Here is a 14,663-nt window from a genome sequence, read left to right on the forward strand (position 1 = left end):
CAGCTATACATTCTTATTTCCAGAAGAAAAGATTTTTAAATACACCTTGTTGACAAAAAACATCGCTATTCTTAAATATTCTTCATATGCTTACCCTACCAAATTAACCTAAGCCAATTGCTATAATTTGTGATGTAACAGAAGACCAACTTTGGAAATGAGAATAGTATTTTTTAGAATTAGTCCACAATTTTTAGCATTTTTCACAAAACAATATTTAATTTATGTTTTTATTATTGAGGAACACATTTTTACAGCTTACAAAATGGAAATGAGAATAGTATTTTTTAGAATTAGTCCACAATTTTTAGCATTTTTCACAAAACAATATTTAATTTATGTTTTTATTATTGAGGAACACATTTTTACAGCTTACAAAATGATAAACAAAAGAGATTTCAGACAAAAATTCGCATCAATGGCGTCGTAGAAAATAAAGAAATGACGAAGTGGTATGGCACATAGAATTAGAACTACCTTTTTACAGTCAACACAAAGTTCAAATCTTTTTGGTCACAACAAAACTCGAGCATTCTCTTTATCGATCTCATTTCTCTCTCTCCTCAATTCATTCTAGCTGCATTTGTTATCCCTCATCCAAAATCCGAAAAGCGTTGCTTTCTTTCATTTCCTTTTAACTTGATTTCGACACCATCGAGATTTCAGGCCAATCGCGCTTTATTTCCTTATCACGATTCCATAAATTCGTTCGATTCCTCAGCTGGGCTTCTAAGTAAGCATCCTTTCAAAGTTCCCACCTTTCATTTATTGCGATTCATCTTACTCAGCTCACGAGGAATTGTACTATGTGCTTCTTCTTGATTTTTATTTAGTCTGATTCGTGCATCTCTTGATTTATTAGGTCAGAGAGCTTTTTATTCTAAATTTACCCAGCTGTGATGCGTTTTCATGTCGGTGTATATTGGATTCGGTTAAATTTTCTCGGGAAATTTGTGATATGGGGGTGGAGGTGATTTTGATTACTTATAAAGACTGTTTTGATTTGGTTTATTGTTTAGATAGATGAAAATAATTTTCCATCTGTCCCACTCACTTTCTATTTTGATCTGTCTCAACAAAGATGACTCTTTTCTATAAATGAAAACACTACTATATGTGTAAAATTAACTGTTCTATATATACATACATTATGTGTGTGTGTTTCACCAACTGGCTATTATGGATTACAGGCTACTCTCGTGCTCGGTGACTATTAAAAATTAAGAAGATAAAAGTAGTACCAAAAGTTGAACTGCTGTATGTGATATTTAGTTTCAGAATTTTTTGAAATTGATTACCACTTTGGATTTCCTACTCTCTGCATTCGTGCATATATATACATATCGTGTTGTGAAATATTTTTAAAGAGGCTGCGTTTAAATGGTGTTTGCTTGAATTGACTGCATGTTTGTGACAGTTAATGGGAATATACCTCAGCACTCCTAAAACAGAGAAATTATCCGAAGATGGTGAAAATGATAGACTTAGGTTTGGTCTGTCCTCCATGCAAGGATGGCGTGCTAATATGGAGGATGCTGTAAGTTGTTGGTCAACTCTAATCTCTGTACTAATTAGTAATGAATTGTACAAATATTGTTTCTTTTAAGCAAGAGAGTTTTTGTGATAGCATGTATGCAGGCACGGATGGCTCTGCAAAAATATGAATTTTCAGTTTTGACAATGCAGAAGTTAGGGGCTGTTTGCAGATTTCATCAACTATATTCATGTTTTCTGTTTTCTTTTAATTAAAAAGTATGATTGCGCTGACTGGAACTGAGTTCTGAAATCGATTTCCTGGTTCAGCTTCGTCCATATGCCACAAAGAGATAGACTTCCTAAATTGTTAATACAGTAATTCCTCTGTCCAAGAAAGTTGTGCATACATTGGTGTGGCATGGATTTTTATAAAATTAGTTAGTGTGTTTTGTAAATGGAGAAAAGGCCCCACTTAGTTGATTCTTATGTTAGTTAATGCAGATAATGGTGTGCCATGTTTGTAATTTTTGTAAATAGGTGTGCAAAAATGAGGGCAAAACAAAATAATTAGGAAATGTGTCCAAAAAGGGGAAGTTGAGAAGTTTGCACTATAGTTTGTGGTACACCTCAGAATGACAAAGTGTGTACTATTTTATAGGAAGGAGGGAGTATTGCTTTAGTGTGACTAAGGAACAATTTGCCTCAACAATGCCTTAAGAGCTGACAGTGTTTTGTCTAGCACGTGTACAATGAACTTAAAGTTGGTTCGTAAGTCATTGTTTTTTAAAGGAACACTTTGATATTTCCAAATGAACCATCTGGCGATCTGTCATTTAGTCTAGCAGCTAAGTTCTCAAAAGAAGTATTTGGTTAAGGAGGCATCTGCTTCCTGCTCGTAAAGGGATGTAAAGGGAGAAGAAAAGATGAATCAACTCCTGAGGACATATAGGAGGTTGAAAAGGTAAAATGGGAGAGTTGGGAAGATGAAGGAATACAGTGGATAACTTTTAACTTAAAGTTGTTCAGAAATATTTTTCGAAGATAGATAAGTAAGTTTTGGTTATTAATTGGAGGTGATCATGCTGAATTTTCCTTATTGTTAAACAGTGCCGTGATGTAAGTTAGTACGTATTATTTTATATGGTGAATGTCCTATTATAGCATTTTGATCTCGCGTTTGTTATTCCTAGCTAATGCACATGAACTTTATTTTAATGATTTCTATCATGTCTTGTTCTTGTAGATGTAACATTTACTAAAACCAAGCTAGTTGTCACGTAATATGATGTTGTTACTCTGTCTTTTAGCATGCTGCACTTCTGAATTTGGACGACTCCACATCATTCTTTGGTGTTTACGACGGCCATGGGGGTATGTTTAAGATTATCCTGCACATATATAATCTCTTTCGCATAATCACTTGAAATGAGTTTTTGACTTTATCATCCCTTGATTTTTCAGGCAAGGTGGTTGCTAAATTCTGTGCTAAGTTCCTGCATCATCAAGTGCTGAAGCATGAAGCATATTCAGCTGGCGATATCGGAACAGCTCTCCAGAAAGCTTTCCTCAGGTTATTTAAAACTGTTCGTTACTTCTTCGCCAGCTCTTCCAAATTTTGGTATAGGTCTCTATTATAGAAGTGGGAGCACGTAGATGGCATGGCTTGCCTCTCGCACATGTGTCTATTTACTTTCTAGATTAGGAAAGTCTTACCAGAGCATCCTCATCAGAATTCATAAACACACATACTTATAGTTAATTAGGATAAAGACTGATGATCAGAAAAATCATGATGAAAGGTATCGTAGTTTACAATTACCCAAATTTGACTCTCTTTTCAAAAGATCAACAAGAAGAGTTATGTCTAATTACGTGAAAGCAAGATACATTGTTTACACTAAAAGCTGCTGCATGTCTAACTGTATCTTTTGTTAATGCAGGATGGATGAAATGATGCGTGGACAGAGAGGCTGGAGGGAGTTGGCTGTCCTGGGAGATAAAATGAACAAGTTTAGCGGTATGATAGAGGGTCTGATATGGTCTCCGAGAAGTGGTGAAAAAAATGTCCAAGTGGACGAATGGGCATTTGAGGAGGTTCTTAAGTTGATCTTGGTGACTCAGTAACCATTTCCACTGTAACTTGGAGCTTTTGCTTAATATTTGCTTTGTACAGGGACCGCACTCTGATTTTTCAGGACCAACTTCCGGATGTACTGCTTGTGTTGCAGTCATAGGGGAGAAACAACTTGCTGTTGCCAATGCAGGTGATTCACGCTGCGTGATTTCCAGGAATGGTCAGGTACCATGTGGTGTTTTTTCATGATCTTGGTCTACTTATTAATCTTATATAACTAACACTCCCTCTGTCCCACCATAAGCGAAGTGTTTCTTTTGGGCACTGGATTTAAGAAAATGATGTTTAAAGAGTTAAATGGAGAGAGAATAAAGTAGAGAAGGAAAGAGAGAATAGAGTTGGATAGAGAATAAAGTAAGAGAGAGTATCTATGTTATATTTTGCATTAAAAGGAAATGGCTCTGTTTAGGTGGGACGTCCCAAAAAGGAATACGAGTCGCTTATGGTGGGACGGAGGGAGTACTATGTTTTCACGCTGTGGTGTTTAGAATATAGCGCACATAACATATTTTCGTTTTAAATTATGATGTTATGGCATTTTGTCAGGCATACAACTTGTCAAGAGACCATAAACCCGAACTGGAGGCTGAGAGGGAAAGAATTTTAAAAGCAGGAGGATTTATCCACGCGGGGCGTGTTAATGGCAGTTTGAATCTTTCAAGAGCTATTGGTACTGTGTGAATTTCTATTGTCATTTATTTTTTTCAATTTAATAGCTAGGAGAGTCCGGTCATCTTTACAGCTGATCATGGAAAATCTCAACATAATTTTGTGCCTAGATCCAGTAGCCTTGTATAATGCGATGATCGAATTAGCTAGATCTGTTAGTCATGAGCTGTTTTTTTGCTGTGATGTATACATAATTAGTCAGCTGGAGACGGTAGTTTTTTAGGTTTCTTACGGAAGACGATGTTTTGTTGCAGGTGATATGGAATTCAAGCAGAACAAGTTTTTGCCAGTAGAAAAGCAAATAGTTACTGCCGACCCAGATGTTAATACTGTGTGTATCTTCATCTTGTGTTGCATTGGATTTAGAGCATAATTATAACTTATTTTGTTTCTTTAGGCTTTCCTGACATCTTCTGCTTTGATAAGAACGAAGCAAGTTACACAAGTCGAACTTCAGTAAGATGAGGCTTACAACCTGTGGACAGTTTATATTAAGGCTAAAAAGGATACACCACCATATGACTATCCAATAGTAATCAGTGCTATCTATATTAAGGAAATATCAAACTTAGTTAATGTAATATTCCATGTCCGGCAGCAAAATATATCCACGAGATATGGTGTTGACATTTATTGGGAAACTTTAGGTTGATCTTCTATTTGCTGCATAATCACGAGAAAACATATGAACTATACTTACTATTATACATCACAAAGCATCTGATCGTTCATGTATTAAACCAGGTTGAACTTACAGACGAGGATGAGTTTATTGTAGTTGCCTGTGATGGCATTTGGTATGTCACCTGAATTTTTTTTATTTAACCTGCATAACTTCTCTTGAGATAGCATCCTTGGGTTGAAATAAGTTTTTTTAATTGTGTTTCGTCAGTAATGATGCATGTGTTATTGCTACATGTTTGATTCTTTTGCATATCTAGTTACAAAAGGACATCATATAATAATTTTCTGATTATTCGGTTTCCACTGCTATCTGCCTCTCAGGGATTGCCTGTCAAGCCAACAACTCGTCGAGTTTATACATGAACAGCTGCGGCATGTAAGTGTTCTTTCCTATCTCAAAGTATAGCTTCCCGTCCTAGTAGTGGTGTTAAATTTCCAGTCGATGCGTTTTGAAGGCTTTACATATTATATGTACAAGAAAAAATGTGTTGCTAATTTCTGCTGGCCACATTCTTTGAAGCGAAGCTTTTCATAATCTTGAAAACTTAAATGGAGCGAGATATCGCAAAAACTTAAAAACGATTTTTTAATTGCAATAAAATTGAAAATTCATGTGAAAATCGCCAAATGGCGTTGAAGTAGTAGTGTGAAATTCGATAATTATCCCCCATCTGTTATTACTATGATCCTCTTGTATATATCCATCTTCTCACTGTACATTGTGCAGGAGAGTAAGCTCTCGTTGGTGTGCGAAAAAGTACTAGACCGGTGCTTGGCACCTATAGCTGGAGGCGAGGGCTGCGACAACATGACCATGATACTGATCCAATTCAAGAAACCCAATCAGTCTGGGGAGCCTTCAGACAAGAAATCCCCGGCTTCTGAAGAAAAGCTACCCGAGTCATCATCCGAAGCCACCTCAGATTGAATCTTGACATAATGCCGACTCGTTCGCAGCCCTACCTGAACCAACGACACCATGTGAGGGTTTGGATGATCTCTTCGGAGGCTTGGAGCTGCAGCGAAGATGGGTGGAGCCGGTAAAAACTAAAAAGTACATGTCTTCAACGCTTCTTGCATACTTGATAGATGTGTTGAGTGAAAAATTTGTATAGGTTATTTATTTCAGTTCATGTATGAATAGCTCTAGCTTTGCTCCAACATGATATTTTGTAATTTGGTTCTCTGATAAATTTCCTTTGTGAAATGACGACACTACTTTAATACTTTTGCTTACATAGTTGTGCCTTTGAGTTTAATGGACCCAATTTAAAAGAAAAATGATTCCTAAAATTTTTTATTAATCTTGTGTGGACTGTGGAATGTCATATAAAGCATGTGCTGACCGTTTACAATAATACAAATTAGTAAATTACATTTTCACAATTATGTCATGACGAAAGAGGCTATTTTGGGTTCCATATGGTACTACTCAAAAGGATTTATATATATATTTTTTAACACCAATATTTGGTACAATTGAGTTAGGCCACATTGATACCTTCTTCACTCGCAGCTAATAGACCTTTTACATTTCAACCTTATGCAATGATTTTTGTAACTATTTTTTAATTTATGAATCATACCAAACACAATTTGATGTTGAGGCATTTTTCTCAAAATAGACCCCCTCCTACATTGAATTCATTTCAAAATACAGATCCATTTATAAATGACAATTATGTCTATGTAATTTGGTCTAGTAATAAAGCGATTAATTGATGCTCGTGGCCAAAGGTATCAGGTTCGAGCTTACCATAAAAACAGATTTTTTTATAAGCAAGATATGTTTATGAAATACTTTTGTGAGGTTTAAATGTCCAAAAAGGAAATTGTGGTCGAAAAGGGAAATAAAATAAGATGAGTGGGTCAATTTAGAATATTCCTAAAAGAAATCATACACAATGGCCATTCTATCTAAATTCCTTAACGAATTTATTCATTCTAAAAATCTCCCAACCTTCCAATTTCTTGCACAAACCTTGAATTCAATTGTATTTCTAGACAACTCATACATATGGCTATGTCTCCTACTGCAGCCCTTGCTGCTCAATTTCCCTCTTCGTCTTCATTCGTCTCGTGTAAGTCTCTGTATGTGATTTGTGCGTGAACGCGCGTAATCTATTTTGATGAGAGCCTGACAATTTCTTGTATCTACTAGATTGGGAAACGATGATTTTTGGTAGTAGTATGAGTGTATTGCGTTTGCATTTGTCTTTGTGCATCTGATTTATTGAGTTCGAGACTGAAAGAGAAAAAGTACATTTCCCCCTTTTCTCATCTGCAGGCTTTTGTAATTGACGTTTTTGAAGCATTTACTTCAGTTAGGGTTCATAGTTCCAGTCACTTGGTGGAGCCCCGATAAATTTGGTCTCTTTTTTGTTTGTGGCTGAGCAGCTGAACGATTTGTTGATAAAGTTTTGTTCAAGCATGAAACTTTGGTGGTCAATGTATTCATATGTGTGTTTGTTCCTGATTGTTTTGGTTATATTGTGTTAAAATGATAGTTGATGGAGTTATGGTCGTATAGCTAATGAATGATCCGAGGTGAACTCAAGCGTTATGAAGCTAGTGCGGTATTGTGTTATAGACATGAAGCAGGCTGAGACGCCATTGAAAGCCGTATTGCTAGATAAATTACATTTGTTTGACTCTGTAATACTACTGCCATAACTTTAGTATTCTAATTACGGGGTAGTCTATCGCAGATGTTTGTATAAGTGCTCAATGAAGATTGAAGACACTAATAAAGATTGTTGTAATTATGATAGTTTCCATTGACGCATTTGAATCGTGATACTTATGCTTGTTGATTTTGTTTTATAATCCTCGATGTTCTTTTCCCTGTCATAATTCATTAGCGTCTGGGATTTTGTGGTTCTTACTTCTTAGTGCTATATCAGTAACTCCCAAGTGGACATGCTAATCCCCTCGATGAATATGTAAGACGTGTTCGGTTTTGATTACTTACAGATGTTATCATGTGCATGATATGGCTTGATATACATTTCTTATCCTTCAAAAGCAGTATTTGGGAAGATCACAACTACTTGGAAGAGGCTTTCCCGAAAATGAATTTGGTGCCCCATGCCTTGATATAATAAATATGGAAAAAAGCTAGTCATTGTTGAATTTGCAAAATGTGGAGACAGTTAAAAGTTCCTTCTGTGATCTTTTGTGTGATAAACTTCTTATATATTATGCTTTCCCCAAGTGCAGGTAAGAGACATCCGAACTCCAATATTGTTAATTTTCCAAATTTGTTAAGTCACACTGGGAAGGTTAGAAGATCTCTAAGTGTGCATGGTTTATTTGGTGGGAAGAAGGATAACAATGACAAGGGTGATGAAGGTAACAAGGTATGTTAGTTTTGTGCTTAGTTCAGTGCACATTGCCACATCGAGTAGCTATGTTTATTGCATATTCATCTCCTATCATTATTAAAAAAGGACAATCCTTTTGCTTGTGTTTCCTGTCTAGAACTCTAGATATTTTTGAAGCTTATGTATATTTCATTTTTCCTAGTTCGTTCTCATAATCTCATTTTGACAGTGCTTTTACAATGATTTATGTAGCCAGGATTTATGGGAAATATGCAAAATTTATACGAAACAGTAAAGAAGGCGCAGATGGTTGTCCAAGTTGAGGCAGTACGAGTGCAAAAAGAACTTGCTGCGTATATTTTAATACTTGAACTTGTATATATTGTTAATTTCTCTTTCCATTAATAATATTTCAGTTCCATTGTATACTCACCGGGGGATTGCTTTCAAACTTGCAGAGCTGAATTCGATGGCTATTGTCAAGATGAGCTTATAAAGGTATATCCTCAAATTCCAGGTCTATGATACAACTGTCAATTAGTAGTTGTACAGTCTCGATAAAGTGGCACATTAAATCTTGTATGCTCCAATATTTCTATCCAAACCATTTAAAATACTTACTGAAAAAACTTTTATGTTAGTTGTAGTCTATATAACACCGATACGCCACCCTGTTGCCGTATCACGTATCGGATACGTATCCGATACCGATACGCGACGGATACACCGTCGATACGTATCCTGGGCGTATCCGCGAGCTGGGCCGTATTGGGCCGGGAAACCTCAGATTCGATACGTATCCTTCGGCGTATCCGCGAGCTGGGCCGTATTGGGCCTTCATCCTCCTCTATCTGCAAAGATATGAGGTTCTCCTCTTCGAAATCAACGTCCATCTCTGTCGAAGAACTTCGCAACTTTCAATTTACGAACTTCAATCCGATTTGGGAACAAAATTGACAGTTAATCGGATATGAAGAAGAAGAAGAAGAAGAAGAAGAAGAAGAAGAAGAAGAAAGGGGAGGCGCCGCTATTGCCTCAACTAGGGATTGAAGAAAATTGGAAATGGGAGAATGAATTGGGCAAGAAGTAGTCACGATGGAAAAGGAGTATATTTGGGGCTCATTTTTTGGGCCAATTTATTACTCCATTAACTTTGTCTAATTTTGTAACTATAAATAAATATTTTGATCAATATTATTGGTAATATGGATAAGTATAACCAAAAAATCGATGTGGTGTAATCGACCATAAAAGAAATTGACTTTAGCTTTTAATATTTTGTAATTTTATTATTTTTATTTGTATAATAACATTAGAATATCTATTTTGTAATTTATTATGCACTATTATTATTTATTAAAAAAATAGTTAAAACGTATCCGCGTATCGGGTTGTTTGGGAAAGAGCCGTATCCGCGTATCCGTATCCTTCGGATACTGATACGCGTATCCGTATCCGTGCCGCATAGGTTGTAGTAATGTATTAATCTCATAATTTCCTGATAAAATGAACGTGGTATTTCATCTCCTTGTAGACCCCCAAAGATTGTATACCTCATATAGTTTGGCTGAGTTTTTTTCTAGGCAACACTCTCTGGAAATCAACAACCTGTCCGTATTGAGATCACGGATGCTGCAATGGAGTTGGGAGCTGAGGTAATTTTGGTTCATACGATCCGTATTTCATATCTCTGTGTCATCTCATTGTCTTAAACCACTCGTATCACTTCCTCCAGTTTTACTGTGTCAATGATCATTCATTGCTGGAATATGTTTCGAATACCTTCATCCACATCTTCCCTAAACACTCAACCCTCATTGTGCAGAAACTCTCTCTTCTTGTGACGGAGGCATACAAGGATGCACACCAGAAGAGCGTTGAGGCAAGACAAGCATGAAACCAGTTCAATCAAGTGTCGTTCTTTCCTCGCCCCCGTGTTCTGTAGTGTGTTATTTATTCATTTGTTTGCCCTTATCGTGCAGGCCATGAAAGAAAGAATGAGCAATCTAGCTCAGAGCTTAGGAATGCCAGGAGGAATGCCACAGGGTTTAGGAGACAGTCTCAAGTAAAATTTGGGGATGATGGATTTAACAGAGTTTTCAATTTTGTAAACACAATAATAGTTGGTTCTACCCATTTTAATGTTATACTTGTACTCCAATATAAGGATCCTTTTCTCTTTATTGTTTCTTGTCATCATTAGGGCATGTTTGTTTGCTTCAGTTCTACCTTTGAAAAGTAATCTAATCCTTTTTTTAAATTTCAATGTTTGTTTAATTTTTTATCAATCAAAAAAGTAAGTTGAATTCTAAAAAATAAGAAAAGGAATGCAACTTTAAAAAATTCTTATACTCCAACTTTTCTTAGATATTCTTTTTTTTTCAATTTTAAGAATTTATTTACATATATAAATATTTCATCCAGAATAATGGTAATAATGATTATTAATATTATTGTTATTACTATTATTCAATAAATTATTTATTTATTTAAAAATGTTAATTTAACAGTTTAAATTATAGTTCATACTTAGTAGATAATAATAAATAATTACAATTGTAACAGTAGTATTTTTATTATTATATTTATTTGTTATTGTTATTATTATTATGTTATCTAGTAATTGAGAACCTAAGACAATAAGATGAGATGCAGATACGAAATCTTAATGTAATTATTAAAATTATTATTATTAGGTTCTCAGTTACTAATTTATTAAAAAAATTTATTATGTACAGTATCATATTATTATTTTATCAAACAAAAAAAATTCTATTTCAAATTCAAAAAATAAATTAATTGAATTTATATGTTTAATAACTTTTGAATTTATGAAGAATCACATTTCAGGAATTTTTTGACAAACAAACGAGTCGTAGTGCAAATATCAGTCACAACTAGTATTTTTTTATAAAGGGAAATTGAAAATTAATATGAAATCAATTTTATTGAAGAGCATTTTCATCCAGCCACACCACATGAAATCAACAGCTAATTAAACACGTGTAAGCAAGTCGAGTCGGTGCAGGTATAGGAGATAAACTTGCAACCATCTTATATACTAGTAGTTTATCTCCTATACCTGCACGGACTCGACTTGCTTACACGTGTTTGATTAACTTAAAAAACTTTTTATATAGTAGGACTATAACTATATGATTAATTACTTCTTCTAAAATAGTGTAGACCTCTTTTTTTTTCTCACACACAGAAGAAAATGGCAGGTTTAAATGAGAGGACAGGAGTGAATCCACGGCGGAAGTCCGACGTTGCGCGCGGCCGGGGTGCTTGATCTCGCACGTGCCAATACGATAGAAGTAGTATTATCCAAACTTATATATGTGTGTATTTAATTTGCTGCTTCAAACCATATCCATAATGCTGCTGTTCTTCTTCTTCTTCAAGTGTTTACTTTGCGTCATGCAGATAGACCGGAGTGCTTCACAGTTTTAAACGATCTAAATAATCAATTAATGTCTATTCTGTTAATTACTCCCTACTTTTTATGCATCAATTGTTATGTGAAGGTGAAGGTAAACAAATTTCATAGGTTTTCAGCTAGCCGGACTTGCACTTCAGTATTCTATGGTCTTCCAATTTGAATGATTATACATCATTATAATTTTATATATATAATATTTTAAGTATGAGTTTAAATTTCAACGTAATCATTGATAAATTATACTCCCTCCGTCCCGTGCTACTCGCACGTTTGCTTTTCGGCACGGAGATTAAGGAATGAGTGTATAGCAAAGTCAACAATTGCGGCTGTAGGTGATAATTTTTACTAAAAATTGAAAGAGTGCAAATAACTTGGGACGCCCAGAAAGGAAATAAGTGCAAGTAACACGGGACGGAGGGAGTATAAGTCATTGCTATCTCTCTAACTAAAATATTTTAATTTTAAATTAAAATAAAAAATAAATAAAAAGTTTTTTAAGTTAATTAGTTCGTCCCCGAATAGGGGTTCGGGTTTGGGTTTGGGTTCAGGTTCATTTTTACTCAGGCGAGCTTTCTCTCGTAAAGCCAAAGACGACCTAGGTGGCATACCCCTAACCACAACTCATCCGCTGATTCTTCAACATCAGTCGGTTCGGACCTCCACTTAGTTTCACCCAAGCTTCATCCTGGACCTCAATGTTTTAAAAACTGGCTCGGCAAGCGAATCGGGGAAACTACTGTCCGGATCATTTTTACTGTAGCATATATAATTTAATATATATTATATAAATATATCAAATTTATTATATAATAAAATGTAGTTTTGATCCAATTCATATATATAATTTAGTGAAAAATAAAATATTACTATTAAACTTAATTCTCAATTAAGTATAATTAAATTTTGGAAAAATATAAATATAAATTATTTAAATACTATATACTCCCTCCGTCTCATGTTACTTGTACTGTTGCTTTTCGGCTAGTCACAAACTCCTTACACTGTTTATAGTTTAAGTTAGAATTAATGCATTTAATTAATATGTTAGACTAAGTTAAGAGCTCCTTTATTAAGTGATGTCTCATTACACTTAAAATTCTAATTTAATTACACTAAAAAATCAATCCAAAATTTACGGCCTAAAATGAAAAGTGCGAGTAACATGGGACGGAGGGAATACCTAATATATTAAAATTTATATTTAATTAAATATATACATGACAATATTGAAATTTAGTGTAATAAATTACTATTAAAGTTTATTAAATAACAAATTTAATTAACATATTTAATTTACAATTAATTATAATGAATTAATCAATTTATAAAAATAATAATTAATCATTGAATGAAAATTTATTTATTGATTATAAGTATAATTAAAGTAATTGTTATGCCACAACAATTGAAGTGGTGGAGTGGTAATGGAGTTGGACTTACATACACGATGTCTATGGTTTGAATCTCATTGGACATGAATTTTTAAATAAAAGCTGAAAATTTCAAAAAACAAAACCGGTTCAACTAGTTCCCGATTCTCGGTCGAACCAACCGATTCATCCGGTTCAAAATGGCTAAATCTCTCAGCGGTTTTAAGTGGTGAACCGAACCGGACTGAGCAACGGTTCGCGACTGAACCGGTCCGACCGGCTAATCCGTTTTTTAAAACACTGCTGGTCATGGATAGATGGCCCAAGTTTGGGTCCATAGGGTTCCATTAATTTCGTCTCATTTCATTGGAAACTAATATATACAAATACAAGTGATATTTATATATCATTAATTTTTTTCATTTATTTTTCTAAACATTTCTTAAAATTCGTATTATCGAAAAATGGTATTACTAATAGTGGACGAATGGAGCATTAGATTTAAGAGGTGTTATCTTGGTTTAAATTAGTACTCATTCATCCCTAAAAATTACTCCATCTGTTCACAAAAAATGGCACATTTGTCATTTTTTGTTGTCCATGAAAAATATGGCACATTCAGATAAGGAAAGTTTTAAACAACATCTCTCTTACTTTTTCCACTTATCTCTTACTAATAATATGAATCCACATTCCACTAACATTATTTCTCTCTTACTTTTTCCCCTTCTTTCTTACATTACCAAAAATACATTAAAATCCGTGTCATTCACAAAGTGCCCTATTTTTCGTGGACGGAGGGAGTATGAATAAATGGAGTATGAATTTAAGAATTTTGGAAATCCAACTACACTACTAATAATGTGCACCCCCTTCTAATAACACTACTCTTATTATTCTTTCTATCAATCATATAGTATTAAAATACATGCCTAATTAAATGTTTACACTTTTAGGTTATGATTTATCTGGAGTATTAGATTTTAGGTTATGATTTATTTGGTTATCTCTTAAGTATAAGATAAAATGGCTAATTTATAGTAGTAAATATTTAATTATGGTTTGGTTGTCTAAATTATCTAAGATAAAGATAATTTTAGTAAAATGATTGATTAATTATATTTATATAATAAATAAAATAATTAAAATTGATTAATTTAAGTTTTAAATTATTTTATTTTATTTCTTAAAAAATCTGAATATAAGTATTAGTACTATTTTTAGAGTAATAAATTCGTTAACTATTAAAGGTCTCTTAAGATTAGAATATAAGGTGACGAAGATTTGACAAATTAATTGAAGAATAGGACTACTTTTTCCCTTATTCTGTTCCAGCGACATTTAGGAATCTCTCTCATCATTGTGATATTCACATTGTTTCTCAACTTGTTCATTCGTCAAATCATAAATTATCGTTCTTTCCAAAGCACCCTTAAAATATAATTTCAATCTTAAACAAATTCTCATCATCTGTTTTTTCAATCGCAAACAAATTCCGAATCCAGATGTACTTGGCACACTTTTTTCCATTTGATCTAAAAGTATGTACTCTTTTCGACAATATA

General features: G+C 34.1%; 2 protein-coding genes across 3 annotated transcripts; both read left to right on the forward strand.

The window, feature by feature from the left end:
* Positions 1-460: 460 nt before the first annotated feature.
* Positions 461-6,199, forward strand: LOC121743820 (probable protein phosphatase 2C 21). 2 transcript variants are annotated; one of them, XM_042137189.1, is made up of 11 exons: positions 461-733; positions 1,418-1,537; positions 2,784-2,847; positions 2,938-3,046; positions 3,417-3,570; positions 3,650-3,775; positions 4,157-4,280; positions 4,534-4,610; positions 5,024-5,076; positions 5,285-5,339; positions 5,691-6,199. In XM_042137189.1, exons 2-11 carry the CDS (start codon positions 1,421-1,423, stop codon positions 5,889-5,891), a joined length of 1,080 nt encoding a protein of 359 aa, XP_041993123.1. In that variant the 5' UTR covers positions 461-733; positions 1,418-1,420; the 3' UTR covers positions 5,892-6,199. The 2 variants fall into 2 exon arrangements, with proteins under 2 accessions (XP_041993123.1, XP_041993132.1); XM_042137198.1 differs by lacking the exon at positions 461-733 and adding an exon at positions 753-862.
* Positions 6,200-6,890: 691 nt separating this feature from the next.
* LOC121743834 (nucleoid-associated protein At4g30620, chloroplastic-like) lies at positions 6,891-10,469 on the forward strand. The gene is made up of 7 exons (XM_042137208.1): positions 6,891-7,044; positions 8,183-8,322; positions 8,539-8,639; positions 8,745-8,784; positions 9,870-9,941; positions 10,112-10,168; positions 10,269-10,469. The coding sequence occupies exons 1-7, from the start codon at positions 6,981-6,983 to the stop codon at positions 10,353-10,355; spliced, it is 561 nt and encodes a 186-aa protein (XP_041993142.1). The 5' UTR covers positions 6,891-6,980; the 3' UTR covers positions 10,356-10,469.
* Positions 10,470-14,663: the final 4,194 nt, after the last annotated feature.

This window comes from Salvia splendens, chromosome 1 (genome assembly GCF_004379255.2).
Source record: "Salvia splendens isolate huo1 chromosome 1, SspV2, whole genome shotgun sequence".
In the NCBI taxonomy this organism is placed as follows: Eukaryota; Viridiplantae; Streptophyta; class Magnoliopsida; order Lamiales; family Lamiaceae; genus Salvia; species Salvia splendens.

Coding starts and splice junctions, on each gene's coding strand:
- LOC121743820 (XM_042137189.1), top strand. CDS start 1,421: ATGGGAATATACCTCAGCACTCCTAAAACAGAGAAATTATCCGAAGAT. Junction 3,571..3,649: donor ACGAATGGGCATTTGAGGAG/GTTCTTAAGTTG, acceptor TGCTTTGTACAG/GGACCGCACTCTGATTTTTC. Junction 3,776..4,156: donor TGATTTCCAGGAATGGTCAG/GTACCATGTGGT, acceptor GCATTTTGTCAG/GCATACAACTTGTCAAGAGA.
- LOC121743834 (XM_042137208.1), top strand. CDS start 6,981: ATGGCTATGTCTCCTACTGCAGCCCTTGCTGCTCAATTTCCCTCTTCG. Junction 8,323..8,538: donor AGGGTGATGAAGGTAACAAG/GTATGTTAGTTT, acceptor TGATTTATGTAG/CCAGGATTTATGGGAAATAT. Junction 10,169..10,268: donor CACACCAGAAGAGCGTTGAG/GCAAGACAAGCA, acceptor CTTATCGTGCAG/GCCATGAAAGAAAGAATGAG.